General features: G+C 34.7%; 2 protein-coding genes and 2 non-coding genes across 4 annotated transcripts; 2 read left to right on the plus strand and 2 right to left on the minus strand.

Moving 5' to 3' along the window:
* The first annotated feature begins 2070 nt into the window (after positions 1-2070).
* LOC7456777 (uncharacterized) lies at positions 2071-3160 on the plus strand. The gene is made up of 2 exons (XM_002305742.3): positions 2071-2311; positions 2570-3160. The coding sequence occupies exons 1-2, from the start codon at positions 2128-2130 to the stop codon at positions 2818-2820; spliced, it is 435 nt and encodes a 144-aa protein (XP_002305778.1). The 5' UTR covers positions 2071-2127; the 3' UTR covers positions 2821-3160.
* Positions 3161-11305: 8145 nt separating this feature from the next.
* On the minus strand, positions 11306-12514 carry LOC18097487 (uncharacterized). Its single transcript, XR_008058935.1, has 2 exons — positions 12152-12514; positions 11306-11873 (listed from the first exon to the last, which is right to left on the minus strand). It is a non-coding gene; the product is annotated as an uncharacterized LOC18097487 (transcript).
* Positions 12515-13146: 632 nt separating this feature from the next.
* LOC7456775 (uncharacterized) lies at positions 13147-16398 on the minus strand. The gene is made up of 3 exons (XM_024599077.2): positions 16000-16398; positions 14138-14290; positions 13147-13673 (listed from the first exon to the last, which is right to left on the minus strand). The coding sequence occupies exons 1-3, from the start codon at positions 16009-16011 to the stop codon at positions 13416-13418; spliced, it is 423 nt and encodes a 140-aa protein (XP_024454845.1). The 5' UTR covers positions 16012-16398; the 3' UTR covers positions 13147-13415.
* Positions 16399-22836: 6438 nt separating this feature from the next.
* Positions 22837-22908, plus strand: TRNAD-GUC (transfer RNA aspartic acid (anticodon GUC)). The gene has a single exon. It is a non-coding gene; the product is annotated as a tRNA-Asp (tRNA).
* The last annotated feature ends 665 nt before the right edge of the window (positions 22909-23573 follow it).

Here is a 23573-nt window from a genome sequence, read left to right on the forward strand (position 1 = left end):
CTATGTATTTATTTATATTTTCTTTGGTATAAAATAATTGATATGAAATTTCAGAAATTGGGAATTTCATCAATAAGCAAACATAATAGGAAAAATTGAAATTTAAAAGTTTTATTCAGAGTTTTAAGTTACTTAAAATTGTGATTTTATGAACAATGATAATCTTTATCCAATAGTTTGACATTATATTCCCATCCTTTTCGAAAGTTTTTGTGTGGAATGTTTTTTCATAAGTTAACATCATATATTTATTGGAATTGAAGAATGAAAAGAGAATTTTGTAATTATTATTATTGTGAACACAAGACATTATAGGCCAAAGATATTATCATCTACAATAGCAATTGTTAACACCAACGGTTGTACCTAAAATTGTGGTCATCAAAATACTTGAACATCTCCAGATTCCACATCATATACGAAATGTTGCACTTATCATTAAACATCCCCGTAAGTAAACTGTCAAACTTTTAAATCTTCTTGGTTAATAAATGAAATGTTAGAAAATAATATAAATCGTATACTAAGACCTCACCTAACAGCTTAACTTTTTGGGTTGAGATGGTTTTTTGACATGATATCAGAGTCTGACCAAGCGGTCATGAGTTTGAATCTCATCATCCCCATTTATTTGATAAAAATTAAGCACAAGGTAAAATGAGTTTGTGCAAGTTTTAAGCTCAAAGGGCTTTCACTTGAGGGGATGTGTTAAAAAATAATATAAATTATATCCTAAGACCTCACCTAACAGCTTAAGCATCATATCCTGGGACCTCACCTAACAATTTAAGCTTTTGAATTGAGATGGTTCTTTGACATAAGAATGACTTTGTGTACTTATAACACAGAATTTTCTATACACCGGAGAAGGGTTGCTCAACTCAGAAAGCTCCTTTCTATTTAAAAAAAAATAGAAAAAAAAAGCTCCTAAATAAGGCTGTGCTCATGGCTCTCCAATCCCACATCCATATCTTCATACATGTCAGTCTACTAAAGGAAAGGACTAGCCGCATCGAACATGACATATTCTTTATTCATTGCATGTTCAGCTGAATCAGTTAAAGAATATAGCAACTATTCTTCAAGGGAGGCAACATCCAGCTCCCCTGTCCAATATATTGAACCTCCCCTTCAGAAATAGGAAGATCAAACACAATGTGCAAATATGGATACAAGCCTAGCAGAACTTTGTTGCAAAAAACATGGGGAGAAACCGAAGCCCTCCCAACATTAATATGCATAAAGTTAGCATATACGAAATCAAATGTCTCGTACATCCAACCTCAAGACTGATTTATTTTGGAAATTGGTGCTTGTATTGACTGATTTATTTTTTAAAATCGAGTATCTGTGCTCTTTTTTTTTCTTTCTATTTATATGTATTTCAAGATTTGATCAATTGAATACCTTTTGTTAATGCTTTGTTACGTTCTTTATTCTCATTTATACCCTTTTTATTTTTTTGAAAACTTCTCATTATTTGTAATAAGACATTAGTTTCTGAATATATTAATTTTCTTTAGTTAGTAGAAAAAGAGGCATTAAACTTTAACGAGAAAAAAAATAAAGGGTAAGAGGTACGGGATCAAGAAAGATGAAGACTAACGTTAGCCAAACATGAAATGAATGTCCTTGATGATGATGATGTGTGTGTGTGTGTGTGTGTGTGTGTGTGTGTGTATTGTACAACTACTCCGTATATAGTGTCATGTTGCTAGCTAGCTAGAAAGTAAAAGTTGAAAATAAAATAACGTCAATAAAAATCAGTTGTTTTAATGGGTAGAGGATAAGTATTATTTTAAATTTTAAATCAAATAAAAAAAATAAAAAATATATATTTCAAATATAACTTATGTAGCTGTGTGTGCTGTTCTCAACCAGCGCAATCAATTTATATATATATATATAAAAACTTAAAGTGGTATATATTTTGAAAAAGATTCATAAAATTGTGACCTAGCTTTCAATGCAAGCTAGCATCTGGGACGTAGGTCCTACATTAGAGGGCAAGTGACTCTCTAGGAATTCTATTTAAGGCCAGGGCGGCCTCCACATTTCTTCGTCGGATCAGTCAGCTAATTAATTTCCAAGAGTTTCTTAGCAACCAGTCTACAAAAGATCCAAGATATGGCTCAAATTCAATTCAGGACCAGTAGGATTGCAACACCACTTGAACACGCTACTGCAGAACAGTTTTACAGTGTCTTTAACAAGCCGCCATACCGCATACGTGAAATCTGCAGTCAGATTGGGATCAACATTCAATCTGCCACTGAAAAAAGCGCGACGATTCAATTCCAAACTTCCGATGGTACGTGTAATTAAGGATGCAAATGCAATTAATAATAATTGATAGGCACTTTATTGTTGTTCTTGTTTCACTTATATATTTTACTAATTAACAATATATATTTCTGAGAAAAATATCCAGGTCGGTTCCAAAATACGGTACCGGTCCATACATGCATGTGATGATTCGATCTCTAGCTAGGATGGATTCCCTTCAGATTTATACATCTTAGATTACTTAATAATTAAGCCCCATGTACCATTGTTTTCTAATCATCAGGTGCCATCAAAACAGTCGAAGGTACAGTGGAAAGGTCGGCAGACGACCCCTCGAGAACCGTGAGATTCTTAACATCGGAAGCAAACACAGTACCGGACAGCGTCCACGAGCTCAAATTGGAGGTTACAGATGATAGCAACCCTAGTGCAAAATGGATGGTCTCTAATATGCACTGCTCAACTCCTTATGATTACCTCCAACTTTTGGTTTCTGTCAGCAAGGCTGTTGATAATTACTTTAGGCAAAATTAGCCAGCATAATAGAACATGCATGCATGCCCTTTCTAATATGTCGTGTTACTAGTATTTGTATTGAGAAATAAAATTCCGAGAGGTGCATACGTACATGCATGTTCCCATCAGCTCATAATTAAGATGTACTGCGTCTTGTCTAGCTAGCTACCATATTCACTGAGATGGCAAGGTGCTTGGCTCTTGATGTGCTTACCTTTCAATTGAAGGTGCAGCATGAAAGGGCAACGCCTTCATAATCATGTGGGTATTTATGTAATAAAGCTAGCCACCCCTCTATGTATCTTGTTTGTGTCGATTTAAATTAATAATATGTGTGCCTTAATTACTTAAAACTAAAGTATTTTATGTATTTTTTCCGTTATTATAAGTTGAAGCATAAGCTGTAATTGATTGAAGGGCATACATAATCTGTAGTCATCTCTTCTATATATATAACTAGGGCAACATACAATAGTTACTGTGTAGCGTACTGCGCAAGATAAATATATACAGGAAAATACAATATTTCCTATATTACATCACATTCCATAATACACCCTCTCAAGCTGAAGGTGGGGAAACCACATGAAGCTTGGACCATAAGGAAGCAAAAGCAGAGTGGGGAAGCGGTTTAGTAAGAACATCAGCTAATTGGTCTTTGGAAGGTATGAAGCGAATCTGTATCTCCTTTTTAGCCACTCGGTCAAGAACAAAGTGATAATCAACCTCAACATGTTTTGTGCGTGCATGGAAGACAGGATTAACAGATAAATATGTAGCACCCAAATTGTCACACCAAATGGTGGTAGCAGAACTAGGAGAAAAACACAAATCTGTTAGAAGGTAACGAAGCCAAAGAACCTCAGCAGTACCATCAGCTAATGCCTTATATTCTGCTTCCGTGGAAGAGCGAGCAACAGTGCGTTGCTTGCCAGATTTCCATGAAATGGGAGTAGTGCCGTAAAAAATAATGTAACCACTCGTAGACTTCCGATCATCGATGCTTCTCGCCCAATCAGCATTAGTAAAACCATGAAGGGATAATGAGGAACCACGAGTAAGATGAAGACCAAAAGAGGACGTACCCTTTACGTATCGTAGTATACGTTTGACAGCCGCCCAGTGACTCTCAGTAGGGGCATGCATAAACTGACATACCTTATTGACAGCATAACATATGTCAGGTCTGGTAAATGTAAGATATTGAAGGGCACCAATAATTTGTCGAAAACGAGTGGAGTCCGAGAATGGCTCACTAGGCAGGAGTCCATTCTTGGAGGCAGAAACCGGTGTATCAACAGGCTTACAGGTGGACATACCAGCACGACTTAGAATGTCAAGAGCATATTTGTGTTGAGTAAGCATGAGACCCATGCTGGTGGGAGTAACCTCAATCCCTAAGAAATAGTGAGTAGAACCCAGATCTCGGAGTTTGAATTCTGAACTGAGCAGGGTAATAAGGCTTTGAAGCAAACTGGAGTTACTACCAGTAAGCAGAATGTCATCCACATAGACAAGCAAATAACAGATATCATGATTCACTTTCAGAATAAATAGGGAAGTATCAACCTTTGAAGCGCGGAAGCCAACCGACAGAAGAAAGTCACTCAGTCATTTGTACCAAGCCTGCGGGGCTTGTTTTAAACCATACAGAGACTTGTGAAGGCGACACATATGAGTTGGCAGAGCAGGGTCGACAAATCCCATGGGTTGCTGTATATAGACAACCTTCTGTAGTGAACCATTGAGAAATGCATTATGAACATCAAATTGGTGAATCTGCCAACAATTAAAGACGGCAATGGCCAGGACTAGGCGGACATTGGTCGGTTTGACAACCGGGCAGAAGGTTTCTGAGTAGTCGATACCTTCTTGTTGAGAGAAGCCTCGCGCAACCAAGCGCGCTTTGTAGCGTTCAACAGTGTCATCAGCTCGACGCTTAATTTTGTAAACTCATCGGCAACCAACAACATTTATAGAAGGGTCATGTGGAACCAAGGACCAAGTGTCGTTGGCATGTAAAGCAGTAATCTCAGATTCCATAGCAGAATGCCAACACAGAAAACGGTCAGCTTCTCTGAAAGACACAGGTTCATGAGCAGAGGAATAAATTACCCGTGAGTTGGGAGGCAGTGAAGATGCAGACACTGAGCTCACGTTGACAGACTTGTGCTGGCGGGGACGAAGCACCATGGGATGCTGTCGAGAAGCAACTGCAGCAGGAGAGTCAGGAGACCTGATGGGCGGTGACTGCTGTGGAATGGAGTAGCTGGAAATATCAATATAGAGATCTAGGCCCGGTGATGACTCTGCAAGGACCTGGGAAGAAGAGGCAGGAACCTGTGAGGGAGATGTCGGTGGCGTAGCAGAAGGGGGAGATGCAATAGTTGTGATGTCCGCAGCAGCAGAACCTGAACTTGCAAAATGATCAAGAGACATGGTTGCAGATGGTGGTAAGGGGACCGAGGTGTGTGTGGAAAGGATTGGTGTTTGTGGTGGGTTGGATGAGGGGAAAGATGTTAAGGCAGGAAGGTAGGAGATAGGGGTCGGCTGTGGGTTAGAATTGGTTGTGGCAGGAACATGAGTAGACTAAATAAATGGAAAGGAATTTTCATGGAAACGGACATGATAGGAGATGTAAAGACGATTAGAAGAAAAATCAAGACAACGGTAACCTTGATGACACGAACTATATCCTAGAAACACACAAGGAGTATAGCGATAGTCTAACTTATGAGCATTATATGGTTGGAGAAACGGAAAGCAGAGACATCCAAAAGTACGCAGGAAACCATAATCAGGTGGTTGATGAAACAGAGTTTCAAATGGAGATTTGTTTCGTAAGACCAATGTCGGCATGCGATTAATAAGATAAACAGAGGTTTCAAATGCATAATTCCAGAATTTTAGAGGTGTTTTACAGTGACCAAGTAGAGTAAGACCAGTTTCGACAATATGACGATGACGATGCTCAACAGTACCATTTTGCTCATGTGTATGTGGACATATGATGCGATGGTGAATACCAATAGTTTTGAAGAAAGAATTTAATTTACGATATTCACCACCCTAGTCAGTTTGTACTGATTTGATTTTGCAAGAGAATTGTCGTTCAACCAGAACTTGAAATTGATGAAACACATTAAATACATCAGATTTGGCACTAAGAGGATAAAACCAAATAAATTTTGTGTGCGCATCAACAAAAATCAAAAAATAGCAGAAACCATCAGAAGATAAAATAGGAGCAGGGCCCCAAACATCACTAAAAATGAGTTCAAGAGGAGCAGATGTTTTGTGACCCATAGGTCCTAATGACAGACGCGATGATTTTCCTAACGGACATGCTGGACACTAAAAATTTAAAGGACGAGACATACAAGTGACCTTTTTATTTGATGCTAAGAAACTCAGCCGGGAGCTTGGGTAACCAAGTCGACGATGCCAAATATCAGCAGAGGTGGATAAACTAGCAGACAAAAAAGCTTGGGGCATAGACGTGGCAGAATTTTCTGAAAGGACATAAAGGTCATCCTTACTCTGACCGGAAAGCAGAACCTCCTTGGTGATGAGATCCTTAACATAGAAAATAGAAGAGTGAAATTCAAAGAAGACACAGTTTTCACGGCAGAATTGTTGAACAGATAAGAGTCTTTTTTTAATTTTTGGAACATGCAAGACATTAGACAACGTAAAAACTCGTTTAGGAGTATGTAAAATTTTATAGGCTGTATTAGATATGACAAGTCCCTTACCATCACCAACATGCAATTGATCATTACCAAGATAAGGTTCTGCGTGTGTCATACCAGTAATATCTGGAGTAACATGTTGATTGGCGCCGGTGTCAGGAAACCAAGTGGCAGAATTTTCTGTGGACGCGTCACTGAATGAGAAGTTGGCAGAGGCGTGATTACCATGTTGCACAAGCTGGGAGCATTGCTGTGCGGAGTGCCCAAATATATTGCAAAGTTGGCACTTAATCTGTCGCTGCCACTGACCAGCATTACTGGTTCTACTTTGCTGCTAGTCTGGATGATTCTGCTGCCAATGCCCACGCTGTTGCTACTGGAAGCTGCTGCTGTGACCTCTGACAGACAGAGCACTATACTGAGTTGGAGAGCGCATATTCCTCCACCCATTGCGTCTACCTCTGCCCCGTTGAAAGGATGAATTGTTGCCATTAAAACCAGAAAAAGAACGCTGGGCAGCGAAGGTAGAGGGGGACTGCACAGGTGTTGGTAGTAATGGTGCAGCCATAGGAAGAGGATGAAGGGAGCTCCTATGTAAAAACTCATGAGTAGATAAATGACTATGCAACTCAGAATATGGTAGAGGATCAGATTTTGTAGATAGACTAGTAACCAAGTCATGAAATTCATTGCGAAGGCCCCTAAACACATATAGGTTGAAGTCGGTGAGGGAGATGAGACGTCCTGCGGCAGCTAACTCATCAAATAATCCTTTAGCCTTCTGCAGATAGGCGATGACGGTATCATCACCTTGACGAAGGTCTTGAAGGCAGCCATGAAATTGCATGATTCTAGAGTTGGATGGAGACGCAAGAGCACGTTCTAGCATGCTCCATACACTAGCAGATGTTGAACAATCCACTACAAGGTGAAGAACGTCTGTGGATAAAGAGGAGAGGAGTGCACTGAGGATGAGTTGATCTTGTTGTTTCCATGTCAAGAAGGCAGGGGGAAAACCAGAACTGAAGGCAGGTGAAGTGGCAGAAACATCACTGTGTGGAGAGGGACACATCGTTGAGCCATCGACAAAGGAAAACACACCTTGACCGATCAAATATGGCTTCATCTGCATACGCCAAAATAGATAATTTGTGTTGGTAAGTTTGAGATTGATGACATGTTGTGTGTTTGAGAGAGGAATGATGGCTGGTGGTGCTGCAGGGGCTGAAGAGATAGATAAGGGTGCAGGAACAGACATACTAGCGGAAGCAGGAGCTACAAGGGAGGATGAGGTAGCAGTAGCAGGCATACTGTCATTGATGACAGCTGCAGTAGCAGCAGAGGAATCCATTAGAGAGGCTAAAGAAGCTGAAGAAGTTGGATAGAAACTGCTGGAAGATTAAGGAGAAAATAAACGTCCTGCAACAATTATTTTGCAGACAAGAGAAGGTTGTGCCGATTGGAGAGAGAATAAACGTGCTGCAACAATTATTTTACAGAAAAGAGAAGGTTGTGCCGATTAGGGAGAAAAGAATCTGTTTAAATGTTTTCGGCTTTGATATCAAGTTGAAGCATAAGCTGTAATTGATTAAAGGACATATATAATCTGTAGCCATCTCTTCTATATATATAATTAAGGCAACATACAATAGTTACTATGTAGCATACTGCGTAGGATAAATATATACAGGAAAATACAATATTTCCTATATTACATCACATTCCATAATATTATATATGTGTGATGTTGGCGATAAGCTTTTTGTTCGACGTACTCTTTCTTTTCGTTCAATAAGTAGCTGGAGGATAACTCAAATACTACGTACTTTGCCAAGACTTCAATATTTATGGTAATCAATGTATGATATAATCTACTTTTTTTCCCATACTAGTATATATTGAAAAACGACCAAATTATCAAATACGTACATTATATGTTTTTGGTGAGATGGGCTAATTATATATAATAGGTAAAAAAAAGCATATCAAGATTATAAGTTCTTAACGTTAAGGGAAAAGTTTAACATGATGATCAGAGGATGTTGTGTGATCGTAGAAAACAAGCATAAATTAAGCTTTCAAGCTGTCAAAAATGGTATACGTACGTACACCTAACCCTGAAATAAAATAAACTTGCATGACTTTGCTTGTTGTCTTAATATGGTTAAAGGAAGAGTAGCATTAATCGAAGGAAAATTCTACAATACGTTAGCTGATGGAGGTGAAGTTGTCCAGAAAAGTTAATGCTAATTGCTGCAGAGATTTCAATTGGATGTTCTCGTAGAACCTCTGGTAAAGGAGATTATGAATCAATCAAACAGATTAAAAAAAAAAGTAGTAAATTGGGGGTGGAATTTACAACCTACAATTTGGATTTTTGTTAACCACAATTTTAATCCGCTTTCAGTCACGGATTTTGAACAAAATATATATTAAATTTAAGAAAAAGCTTTGTGCACATGTTATTCTACAGGAAAAAAAATTACAAATAAGTGACGGATATTTTACAGTATTATTATGTATTTTTTTAATTAACTGATATCAAATTTCGGAAATTAATGATTTTATCAAGAAGCATCATAATAGGAAAACATGAAAAAATAAGATTTCTATTCTCGTTTTAATTAAAGGTTGCTTAAATTGTGATCCCTTTTTGTACATTGTTTGTGGGATTTTTTTTTTTACATGTGGAATATTTGTTTATAAGTTAACATCATATATCTGTTGGAATTGAAACATTTTGCGTTTAAATTATGAAGAGTGATAATTGTAGGCCTAAAGCCATTAACATCTATAATTAATAGCAATTATGAATACAAGAAATTGTACATATAGTCCTTTAATTGTCGTCACCAAGATGTTCATATTTCACATCATTAAAATAAAAAAAAATCAAATTAATAAAAAATATATTATAAATCTAAATTGAATAATGAAATTAAAAATAAATAAAAATTTTACAAAAGAATATATATATATATATATATATATATATATATATAAACAAGAGTTGATATACCAACAACAAAAAAAACCAAGCTCTCATTTTCAAGTAAGGATAAAAAAATAAAAGCGCTTTACCAATAACAAACCGCTCACCCATCACTAACACACATCACCCTAAAAAATGATGACACAATAATGCTTTTAATGACACAACAAAAGAGGGATTTTTGCTATTGAAAGATATTGTATGCATCACGTGAAGGGCACAAGGTGCATCCCACACGCGCTAGCTATTTTTTGTTTTTTTTCTATATTTTTGCAAAGACCAAATTGCCTCCCTCAATGAACTTGATAATAACAAAATAAAAATTCATTGTTAAAATACAAAAAAAAACCTATGAGACCAGTTTTAATTTTTTGTATTTTCAATGATATTTTAATCATTTTACTATGCAGTTTTTTCTTTTATATTTAGTCAAATATTAAATCTATCCTCAGCTGGTCTAATAATTATAGAAAAACCATTGTAAAAATACAAAAAAATCCATTTAGACTAGTTTTGATTTTTTTTTTGCTTCAAATGTCATTTTAATCGTTTCACTGTGCTTTTGAAATGTGAACTATATTTTTGAAATGCGAAAAAACTTAATTATCTCAAATTAATTTGTTAATGACTAATTAGCCCCGTAAAAAAAATGGCCATAATAAAGTTTTTTAAATGGGAAGAATAAAACTATAAAAACACTGTTCCAGTAATTGTTTTAGCTTTTGTTAATCAGCACAATATCTACACGAAAAAGGCTATAATTAACCTCAATGATATGGTTTGGTTCATGTATTTGGGTATAGTTCTACCTAACACAAACATGAATTTTAATTTGGAACTTACCCGTACACATATTACCAACAATTTTAAAAGGGTGTGCATCAAAAAATCAAATCAAGCATTTTACTAGCGTTTAGCAATTGAAAAATACAGAAATGCATCTATATCCATGAGATACCTACTTCAAAAGGTGCTCGCAGAACAACCTTCAGATTTTTATGATTCCACCAAGGAGAACAATGTATCAAGCAAGTCTAACACAATCCAATAAAATCATGAAAAACTACGATCAATGCACTGCATCCAAACAGAGAACACTCATCCATCTACAGTACAAGAGGCATGAGGAGAAATGCCACTATATTACCTTCAAGCAATTGCTAGTTCAATATTAGCAAAACCAACAAAATGAAGTTTGATAGTGACACTTGGGAAATTCCTCAAGCCAAACAAAGCCAATAAGTAGTGATCAAGGAAATTGAAGGACATGTAAGAACAGTACATCATCACATAAAAAGAAAAAATTAGGAACAAATGAAGCTACAATAGCTACAACGAAAACAATCTAGCTAGCTACAGGAAATGAAGTTTGGGGAGTAGATTGGAGCTCTAATAAAAGATCTTCAAATTACACAAGCAAGTAAGAAGCATGATTAGTCTCTTCATACTTCTCAAGTAATCAAGATTATCTACCATTGCATTCTTAGCTTTATAAAATTCCGTTCTTAGCTTTATAAACAGCATGAAGCATGTAAAATCCTAATACAAGCTTTATTCGAACACCTTCTCATAATGTGCTTGTACAAAAATTTGCTCGATCCCTTGACTTTCATCATAGATCATCATTGCAATCTCAGTGAATACAACAAATTAATGTTGTTCTTTTATACCTACATTCGCATGAATATGAAATGAAATTAAGAAGTCTTGGTTTTGCTCAAGTCAGCAAACTGGAAATCGGCTTTGGATTCCATCTAATGTTTTTATACTCCAATTCAGTATCAAATTAGTAACTATATATGTTTCAGTGACTGAATAATAAAATCAGACATGGAAACATCAGTACTAGCAAAAATGAAATATTTTAGATCATTGTTGAACCATTTAAGGTGATCAGTTGCCATTTGTGAGATTTTTTTTTGTAAAATGAATCTAGCAAATTCGTTACATAGGTGAAAAAACAACTGAAATGGTTGAGGAATAAATGAATCCCACAATTCCATGACATTGGTTGAAACTGTTCGGTCTCTCAACTTTTGACCTTATCTCTAGAAAAAAAACAGTCCTAATCTACTCAAGTCAAAAATAGCATTCTCCAGTACTTTCAAAAGTTGACAACAAAAGAGACTCAAATGACTCCATCTTTCATCGCTTGATCTTCATCTAGGCTTGCACTGCCCTACAAAAGGATAGAAGAACAACGTTCTTTCATTTTGCAAGGGATAGAAGCAGATAGAAAGAGACCAGGTTATTAAAAACCCAAAAATCTTCATGCATAAATAGAGCAAGATTCACATCACAACGATTTCAGTACTGAAGGCCCTTCCTCATCTTATTCAAACCTATCGCATTTCTAGGCCTTCAAAGTTTCCCTCACTCCTAAACACCTAATTCAAAACGGGTTTCACAAGATATCAGAAGACAAACTTATATAACATCAAACCGAAGAGAAATCGGCAGCTATCATAACACAAATCCATACAACCAAAACACCAACAGCCTGATAGCTATTACAATTAAGTCAAACTTCCCCCCATCAAAATCTATATTTTAACTCATAATATAATTCAAATTTCACCTAGACACAAAAGGGAAATGTCAAACAACCCACAAAACTAAGCTCACAGCTAATCAATCAGTTTATTTAAAGATACAGTAAATTTACCTTCAGGCGTCCAACCATAGCTGCGGCGAGAAACGGAGAGCATTGAATTAAGCAATGCGGAGGAAGTGGCAGTGTGGTATGGAAGCATTGTCTCTACACAGCAACTCATCTCCACTGGTGACCTTTCAAATTCAAAGCCCACCATGAAAAAATTTGACCTTAAATGCAGAAAAAAATAGTATCAGTAATAAAAAGAGTGACGGGGATGATTTTTTGGTACCTGAAAATGCGAGGGGAGAAGGGGCTTTGTTTGGAGATGCGAAATGGAGAAAAAGCTGGTTTGGATCCGGCTTTCTGTGCGGATGCCATTCTGGCAGCGGCGGAGGTAGAACGGAGGAAGGACCTAGAAGCTGCGGTGGCGGACATGGCTATTTGGGGTAGAGCGTGATATTTTGCTTCGATTGTTTTGGGCTCTGGATTCTTGGGGTTTTGGCAGACGACGTTGTGAGTGTTTTGTGTACGTGCTTGTACGAGGGAAACGGGTGCAGGCGGGTAGTCGCTTCTTGTTTGTTAATGTAGTCCTTCACATCATCCTTTTAATGTTTTGTTGAGAAATTATTAGATACAGTCTCTCACCAATAGGAAAATGGGATCCATAAATATTTATTATGTTGAGTCTCATTTTCATTTGAGCGAGAGAGCATTGTTCTGAGAATATCTAATAATCTCTTTATCTCGTCAATAACTGTTGGTAATGTGATTGGTTTTGTTGGCAATGAACAGACAAGGCAGGCTTTGTTTGGAGAGTTGCCTGCCATGGCTGTTTCATTGGAGATTTGGAAGTTGAACTGGACTTTGGATTAAAAGTGATGAGGTAATTTCTCTTAAGGTTACGTCTTTGGCACTGAATAAAGGACGTGAATTTCTATTAATCAAACTAGCTAACAATCACACATTGTTGCTATCAGATATTATATGCTTCACCTTTGATTTTGGGATTGCTTTCCACACTTTTGCATTGATGACTCTCCAACTTTCCTCTAGCACCCATCTCATTCCCAAGCTGTTGTGGAATAAACTATATATGTAATACAAGGGCTAAGCAAATCAGGTGCTTTAGCAATTCGCGCAGCAGAGAAACCAGCAAGTTCTGCAGTGGGAATTTTGAGTTTGCCACCAGCGGAACAATGCTTTATGGAAATGTCAATTGAATAGTAATGTTCAATTCATAAAAAATCCTTCTAAATACACAATAGAACAGAACAGGTATGATAAATGCCAGTGATGTTGTTTCCCTTTAAATGCCTCGTCTCCCAAAAAAAAATCATTGTCTCGACTTGCTCTTGCTTCTGCTCATCTTTTCTAGGGTGCCAGCTAGTAAAGGAATGCAGATTCCATGAGACATATCTGCCCTGCGTGCTCCAGAGACTTCAGAACTTGCAGCCCTAATAGCTCTTACGGCTATTTTTCCTTGTTCATCTGCATGGACTCTCCTTGGGAAGTACAAACCTCCATTTCCTGGTCTGATTCCAATTAGCCGGCCCAGTGGCACACTTTTGTCTTGGAAGAAGGATGCTGTTGACTGTAACATAACAAACAGCAACACAAGAATTACTTCCAGTGGAAACAACTTAAGATGGACTTCAACGCAGCAGAGGTTCTTGGCGGTTTATTTTGGAAGGCAAAAGGAGTTTGTTTTTTTCTTCTCAATTTTCACATGATCAGTGATTTGGTTCAAATACTTGTTCAAAAACATGAAATATGCACTGACAAGACAAATGGAAATAATTAGAGTAAGAGAAGCACCGGCAATGCAAGAACTTCTCAGGATTCTTTTCCATGATCTCTACTATATGTCCTATGAGGAGATGAGTAGATACATCTTACAAGTTATTCAGAAATCATTCCTGCTGAGCTTAGACTGGAAGGTTCGGTTTACCAATCTAGCAACTAGGATAGTAAAAAAACGCAGTCATGCGTCACAGCACACGGACACACACACACTTTTATACCAAGAAATCTGGAGGAAGAAGAGCAGATTTTTACCTCAGTGTCAAGGTTGGAGGATGAGAACGAAGAGAAACTAGATGAGCGTATACGCAAGGAATACGGTTCTGCTGGAGCAGCCTGTATTGTCTCCATCACTCGTAGTCTTGTGCTCATTAGTCCGAGGGGCCATCCATTTGATGCCTCATTGCCCTGGGAAGAGGCATTGATTATTACATAGCTGAAGCGGATCAATCTCCTACTGATTAACCCTCAATATGTGTGGCCAATATAACTTAATGGCATCTTGACATTCTAATTAAGTTAATATATAGAAGGCCAGGATCTTTCAGCCATGTCCAAAGAAAACGGATAAACTACAAAAAACTACAGAGAGAGAGAGAGAATGACAGAGTCCAGAAAGAGCTGACATAATCTCAGCCTGTGAAGAAATATCACAAAGAATTGTGTGTTGAGGGTTCAACTCTAATAAATTTTCCAGTTTGCTTTTGACTAAAAGAAATGAGCGAAACTGCAGGATGACTACAAGCCAGAGGCTAGACCATATCTATGGAAATTACTGCCCTTATACCTCATTCAAGTGAAATTCTAAAAGCATTAAAGTCTTTCATGTTTCCTTCCCTTAAAAACATGTTTTGGAAAATCAAGCAAATGCTTCTGATTAACCGAGAATACTTTGAATGGTAACACTAACAGCTAGGTGAAAGCAATTTGTGATCAGGAAAGGACGCATCAACCCGGAAGTGGCAGCACTTGCACCATCTCTTTTGCAGGAAGAAGCTCAAGAGGACAGTCAAAGTCTGAAAACTCAATTGATAACTAATTGTTTTATCGGGTAAAATACAAGATTTCTTCAGACATTTGAGCCTTCATGTAATTAAGTGCCTATACAGTGAGCACTTCTGATACTATGTAGACTCTGGGACTTTATATCCATAATTTCTATCTCATTATTTTTTCCGTCTTGGGCAAATTCAAATCCCAACAAATGGTAAACTTAATATTCAATAGCAATTAGAATTAGTAACGAGTAAAATGAACTCCAAAATGATTCTAAGAATACAAATCCCTCCTCTGCCATTACAGGCAGTTTTCTCTACTAAGACAATATCTGTGCATAGATTTATATGTAAACAAGACTGGGAAACAAGCTGTCTTCAGATTCAAGGTTTCGGTACTCTGACCACAAACTCGAGACATTCTAGGCAGGACATCCCCAGATCCATGGAAGGGTATAAATACATGTTGAAGTTTCATCAGATACAACCTCAAATCGCCAAATGAAGGACATATTTCTCCTCTCAATATACAACAAGTTGAAAAGAGTAGTAACTGGAACCTCTCATGGGTTTCTCCATCAGAAACATTTATACATTCTGCAAAACGATCCTTCTGGCTTTCATGTATAAGACCGATAGTAGTTACTTTCTACATCAAAATCTTTGAAAAGCATAGAAATGCAAATACTTCTTCTTGGTATACACATTCATTACCCATCTGCTTTGTTGATATAATAATCATTGCATCCAGCTGCATGTAAATCACACATGTCTAATTCTAGCCATGAAATTAATGTTTGCAACCATCAGTAAACTAATCAGTAATCAACATTATTTTCCAGAAATCAACTCCACGAGCCACCAAATAATTTCCCATAGCAGAATTAATATAATTTGTCATTTCAGGAAATTCTCTGCCCTACCTCATTAATAAGGAGAAAACCTCAACTCTATACCAGCAATACAATCTAGTACTACAGATATCTAAGAGATTTCCCAGAAAGGAAAAGAGAAAGAGAAACCTGCACAAGACTGGAACTAACAAAACATGCTAGAAACATGTATATTAAACTTGACATGCAACAAATAAGAATTATCGACACAAAGAAGAAGAAATCTTACCTCTGCTGCCATGATGCCTGTTTTCTACAGCTCCGTCCACATGGAATGAAATGGAAGAAGAAGAAGAAGAAGAAGAATATGGTCAAAGTCTCCCAGAGAATTTAATCAGTCTCACGCTGAGTAAGAAATTGTGTGTGACAGGACCAATGAAAGAGTTTAAGCTCACTCCAAATTCTTCCGTAAACAAGAGACAATCAAAGTGACATGGGTCCCACGGATACAGTTTTTCTTTAATTAGAAATTGACAATCACCACCAAGACTTCAACCATATAACTTACCGCCATATTTTAAAACCCTTTATCGTACTCCGAGGAGCCAATAAAACAGTCCAAAGTGAAGTAGAAGCTGGTTTTATGATCATAAACCTCCAGTTTTATGACTTCTGGTTAATGGGGTCTTTGCCCACCTGCCAATGGTTGATCAGAAGAAGCTTTACCTTAAGTAGGACACAATATGTGGAGTAGCTGAAGCATCACGCTGCATTGAGGGCAACAGGACCCCTCTTTAAGTCCGTAGCTATCAAATAGTAACCGCTAAAAATTTACTGCTCGTGAATTATTTTGTTTGTCGACAAGAAAATAATGAGGTAACTTCTGCTTTGTGGAAGAGAGGACAAATCTGGAATTGAAGTTCTACCTTGCAATTATCTTAAAAGTCATATAAAAACAAAGAAAAAAAAGCTCATAAAATTCTACTAGGACAATTTGTGCTCTTTCATGGTCTTTTCATTTGGACCGTTGCTGGGGTCTATTATATATAATAGCCAACAAGCAAAACGAAAGCTTTTGGATCATCATGGTTTTTATACAGACCCTTAATCTGCTCAACTAACCAAAAATCACCATCCACCTAATTATAGCTGAAATTGAGAAAGATTAATGAAATATCCCAAATACTTATAATGCAATTATATACACTTTATACAGCCTAATCATGATGGAAATATTTCTTCTTATCATTCAAGTAAAAAAAAATCTAGATATTTATAAATTATTTATTGATTTTTGAGTGTCTAATAGGTATTTATTATCTATTTTTATTTTTTAATCAATAAAAAATAAAAAAATTGATATATATATTTGAAGCATGTATATTTATATTAAATAATAAAATAATAAATATTATTTATATATGTGTGTTTTATGTTACTATTAAGGTATGTATATATTATATTATATTAAAAAATTAATATTTTTAAAATATATTTATCTAATATAAATATATATTTTAAATTATAATGGGATGAATTTTGAGTTAAATTTGATAATATTCATGTAGTAAAAAAAAACTCGGTCGGATTAAATTGTCTTCCAAGGTACTACAGATATGATGAAGGCAGATTGGGAGTCAGATGGGCATTAATCACCAGTGCATAGTTGCACAGATATAAACTACATGGCTAGGGCCTAGATGCTGACATGGGAACAGATGACTGGGCCATCAAACGAAAAGGAATAAAATGTTAAAAAAGTAAGTGGTCACGATCAGATGAGAATACAGGCGGGACCCGGAGGCGTCGACGTGGCAATGAATGATGAGGGTGAAAAGTAATGTTTTGGTGATTAGTAAGTGTAAGGTAGCAGTTTACTAGTACGATGCCGACATCTTCATTATCTCTCCTACGGGCACTCTTCCCTTCTCATTCAAAATGATGATATTTAAAAATTATATTTGGTCATACTGTTTTTTTTTAAATAATAAAAGAAGAACAAAAATTATATTTGAATTTATTAAAAGTGATAAAAATATTTTTCTGTCTTAATTTTTTTATTTTCTCTTTCATATTTATTTTTTATTTTTTGTATCTATTTTTTATAGTAAATATCGATAATTATATATTCTTTAAATATCATAAAATTTCTTTTTAGGATTGTATTAATTTTATGAATTATATATGTAAGAAAAATAACTTAAGTAAGGTATTTTGATATTTTTTATTTTGCTTAATTAAAATTAGATATTTTGTGCCATGTAAGTTTATGTAATACCAACTTTAATTATCTTATTATTCATAATTTGTTTATCTCTAAATAAAGAAGAAGGAAAAATAAATTAAAATGGTCTAGATTAAAAACCTCTCTTGCTCTTAGCTTTCTTTGGCATTACCTCATTCCCTTGTGGTTTATGCATAATTACTAGCCCGTTGAGGAAAAAAAAAAGGCAAGAAGTCTGATTAATTACTGCATCTAACCTATTTTTAATTTTTTTTAAAAAAGCTAGCATATTTATTTGGCTCATTACTATAAAAGCAGGTATAAATGTACTTTAAATTACTACAGTGCATTTACATTGTAAAGTTAATTATTTCTAAGACTCATAAAACTATAATTTGTAACCTTAATTTTTTTTTTTTTTTTTTTTTGAATATTTGATGCTTGTAGTTTAGATATTCACTAGGTGTGGACTCCTATTTTGTTGTAGGGTCAAACTATTTTTTTTAATAAAAAATAATTTTTAGCTACCGCAAACATATTTAAAAAAAGAAGAAAAGTTTGTGACTCGGTTTATAAACGTGACTGGGTTAAATTTTTTTTATATTTAATTAGATTATAAAAAAAAACAATAACATTAGATAGACCATTTAAAAAAAAAAATCAAGACAACCTAGGAAAAAATATTCTTATAAAAGAGGACGATAACATAACTCAAATATTTTCGATCCAATAAATACAAAATGATAAAATCGAGTAAAAACTGGATTTAAAAAATAGACTTTGATCAACCTTAGTTAACATGACAAATCTATAACTCCGGTAATCGGAGTTGAGTCAACCCGGATTATCTTGTCAAAATCGTGACCTAGATTATGAGATCAGAACAACCCAATAGAAAAAAATAAAAAAATCACAAAACCAATTTTTTATATATATTCAATTTAACTTATTAGGGTTGGAAATAAAGAGGTGATTTTTAGACTGATTTAGGACTTTTTTTAGGTTAGAAATGGAGTTATTAAGGTTTCTATAATGTTTTTAAGGGTTTTTTTTGTAAAAACATATTAAAATTTGGATTTCTCTTGGTTCTAAAATTCAGAGCTCAATTTTTTATCACAAAAAATAACCAAAATTCAGGCGGATTTAACATGTTATATGTTCAGGCGGATGATGTATCATCATTATATTAAAAGAAAAAAAAAACTTGAGCAGATCACTCATTATTTTCAAAATAAAAAATAAAAACAAGGAACGAGGACTAGACATGCCCTTATCCTTCTTAATGGTCTTCCAACTTTCTTTTTAATTTTTTAATTTTTTTAAATTAAAATAAAATTCTCCTTAAATGCTATTTAAAAAATATTCGATTGTATCGTGGTTTTTAAATAATAATAGAGCTTTTCATGATAACATTAATAATTAATTTATGAAAAATTATATATGAACCCAATACACAAACTTTTTTATAAACTTTTACTTATAATTTTCAATGAGAATGAAAAATATCTATTTGTCTATTGTATATATAACTTTATTAAATTAATATATATATTTGTATACAACTTAAAAATTATCTAATCATGATTTTTTTTATTGAAATTTACTTTTTAGATTATGATAAGTTTTTATTTAAAAAACAATACCTTGAATAAAAAAATATGTTTTCATCAAAACAAGAAGCAATGTATATATAAGAAAAGGGGATTTTGATTAAAAAGATCCATTTTTCTCTATAAAATTTATTTGTATTTGAAGTAAGTTTGCAGTAACTTATTAATTAGTCAAGTAAGTTGATCATAGTTTTCAATAAAAGAGAGGTTTATTTTATCATTTAATACATAGAAATAAAAATAAAAATGTGCCAATAGCAATTCTCAAATAATCTTTATCACTTTTTTTCCCTGTCGTCTCTTCATAAATAACTATTGATAATTATTTTGAAATAATATGAATATTTTCTAATATGATTTCTTAATTTTAGAAATAGTTGATAAATTTGCTCTGTTTATATTAACAAGCACAACCAATTTTACGTGAAGACACAATCACCATAGGCTCTCTGATCTGGCAAAATTTGATCACAGATATACCTTATATTTACACTACGGAGATTAAAATTGCAACTCAAATTAACGCAAGCTTCATCTACCAGTTGCAAATAGATTTAAAAGAGTTGGTGCACCAAGCAATACCAATGCTTCTTGGTCTTGTGGTGTGGCCCTCTGGGCTTATGATTCCAACCAACCACTAAACCAGGACTCAAGCTTTGGTATCGCTCTGAATCTATGATACCCAAATCCAACAAATATGTCTCCTTCTTCGTTCCCTTCTTTCCCCTCTCAAGGTGTAATTGTGAAGGCACTGTAGATTGGGGGGGGGGTCCGGCAGAACAAGAGCAAGATCAATCCAGAATTGTCAAATAACTAATATTTTGATCTGCTATTATTTGTCAAGAGGATTCCACAATAGTTGATCTGGAGACCATTTGCTTAGAAACTAAATGGTTCCACCTTGGGATGTGGAAAAATGTTGTCAAGACTTTAGGCCTGCTGGAGACCGGTGCACTGAATTTGTACCGGAGACTTTTGAATTTAAGAAAAATTGTAGGTCTGGATATTAAATGGATGGATAGACATGTAAGGCATCAAAAAGCATCAGCTCTGCAATCTTCCAGTTTTTAATTCTGTCTATTATAACTAAGGCAAGCTACTGCTTTTGCATCTTTCCTCAGTTCAAATAATAAACATTTGTGTAGGAGCTGGGATCTGTCGTCTATAATCTTTTCCCCTTTGAAGGCCTTTACATTTTTCGCCAAGAATGGATCTTTCGTATGTAATCTTGTACATTATAGGATATTTAAGAATGTAGTAATTATTATTTTTTAAAGTATTTTTTATTTAAAAATATATTAAAATAATATATATTTTTATTTTTTTAAAATTATTTTTAATATCACAATACATCAAAACAAAAAATTAAAAAATATTTAAATTTAAAATGCAACGGTGGCATTACAATATATTAAAATTTAATGCAACCTTTCCCACCAATGCTTATGGGGTCCTGTGGCTTTGTGTTGGGTTTCGAGCCCAAAAGCCAGGTTTCGAGCCCAAAAACCAGGGTTCAAGAATAAACTGGTAGCAGAACAGCAGCAGCAGCAACAAGAGTAAATTGTTAATTAGTCCCTCTAGTTTACTAGAAATAAACGAGGTGTTCCAAAATACCTCTTTTTTTTTATTGCATCATCGCTTAATTTTTATTTTTATTTATAATGTATAGTTTAAAATCAAGAGTTAATTATAACTTAGTCCAAAACTACATAGCCAATCTCTATAGCATCAACATTCATTAAATTAGTACATTTATCGATATTGATTATTCTCAATTTAGTAGTTTTTTATTCTAAAAATGCCTTCGTACTTGTCATGTTTTTCCACTTTATCTACTTCTCTTTTCCTTTTTCTAGTTTTTTTTTTAAAAAAACTTAAAATAGCATAAAAATGACAAAAGCACTAAATTATTAATAGATCTAAAATCATAAGAACTGAACATATAGTTTCTAAAAGACAGATTAATTAGTTTAATTGAATTACTGAAACTAAGTTATCATTAAATCTCCATAAATAAATATATAAGAGATTAAGTTATCATTAACTCTAAAATCATCATACATGAAAAATAAAATCATTAGGACTAAAAATAAAGCAATTATTTCAAATGATAATTGGAAAAATAAAATATCATTCTTCTTAGATAATACTTAATCATTAAGATTAAAAATAAAACAATTGTTTAAAATGATAATTGAAAAAAGTAAAATATCGTTTTCCTTATTTATTAATATTCTCTAATATTATTATAAAATAATATAAATCATATTTTAAATTTGTTTTGGACCCCAATATATATACCATTATATATTACATGTTTTTTTTTAATGTGTTCATTTATCATTTCTTTCCATTGAAATTAATGGTTATGTGCATGGCAAATGATAGAACGATTACGAAGAGACTTAAATATATTCTTTCAACTATTGTGGGGGAAAAAATGCTTGATTTGTGATTGCAAATGCGAACATAATCTAAGTTAGTTTTTGACTGACTAGCTTGTAATCAAATAAAATTGGTCGCAAGACTCCATCACACAGTTTGTTTGTCATCGATTTACAAATAAATATTATTTAAAAAAGAATTAAAATTGATTTGTGACAAGAAATTTTTTATGAATTTTTTGGCCACTGCAAATCAATCACAAAAATATACCATTAAAAAAAATCATAACATATTTATTAATCCAAAATAATAAATTTTTCTTAGTAAAAAAAAATGTACATTTTCCTTTATATTATCAGTTGGTGCAGCCATTGGAACCAGTGTTCCTTGGGTCTTGTGGTTTGGTGTTTAGTTCTAAACTGAAGAAGCCATGGTTCAATCACTGATCTCAGCATCAACAGAAACCATAAACAGCAACAAATAAGGTATTCTAAAATTCGCCCTCCTTTTCGTTTCCAACTTAACTCAGCAGTGCAAAACCTTCATTTTTTTCTTCCTCGTCACAAGCTGCAGTTTTCAGAAAAGAAACCAACATGCAGGAGTATCAATAAATATGACCACTAACCATGTAGCTAGATGGTAGCCCAGTGGTAAGAGCTTGGGACCAAGAGGTTTCCTCCTTCTGTGGTCTCAGGTTCGAGCTTTGTGATTGTTCATATGATGGCCACTGGAGGCTTACATGGTTGTTAACTTCAGGGCCCGTGGGATTAGTCGAGGTGCGCGCAAGCTGGCCCGGACACCCACGTTAAACTAAAAAATAAATAAATATGACCATTATTCATGAAGATAAAGATTAAGCTGAATATATTTATATAATTAGTAAGAGAGACCGGCCTATAGCAACAAGGTCGTTGTAGTATAGTGGTGAGTATTCCCGCCTGTCACGCGGGTGACCCGGGTTCGATCCCCGGCAACGGCGTAAAACTTTTTGTTCACTTCCTCTTTTTTTTTTTTGTTCACTTCCTCTTGATTAGCAAGAAGCCTACAGCGAGAAAACCTTGAAATACATGCAATTTTAGCTTGTATTCAATAGAACAAAAACAAAAAACGGTAACTTGAGCTTAGTTTGGCCATGATTGCATGACTATTACCTAAATTGCCTCTTACTTTGATGGATCAAAGTGGAACCGTTTATGCTTTGACCTGCCACATTTTTTTCCGGTTAGATTTAGCATTTTGTGATGCTAAGATCTGTAACGCTACAGCTAGAATCTGCAACCCCAAGCACAGTGTTTAGTCCTCATAAAACAAATGTGTTGGGATATGTGTAAAGATGGTGCCCTCATTCACACCAAAGGCCCTTGGTCTTGCATGTTTTGGTGATCTACAACAGTTCTTGACCATCAGCGAGGGTTCAAGCTTTGCTAGCACAGCAGTGGCGACTGGTAACATAACAAACAGTACCATTATCTTGCAACAATTGAGGTATCCTAAAATACCTTTTCCCTTTTTAGCAATTTCTTTGTAAACGGTGATCCCCTTTATTTTCCTCCTATGGTATAGTTTTTGACCTTTAAAAGAATATATAATAGAAAGAGAAATTAATGACTCTAAAATGCGATTAGTCGTCGTCTTAGTTATAAA

This window comes from Populus trichocarpa, chromosome 4 (genome assembly GCF_000002775.5).
Source record: "Populus trichocarpa isolate Nisqually-1 chromosome 4, P.trichocarpa_v4.1, whole genome shotgun sequence".
NCBI lineage: Eukaryota > Viridiplantae > Streptophyta > Magnoliopsida > Malpighiales > Salicaceae > Populus > Populus trichocarpa.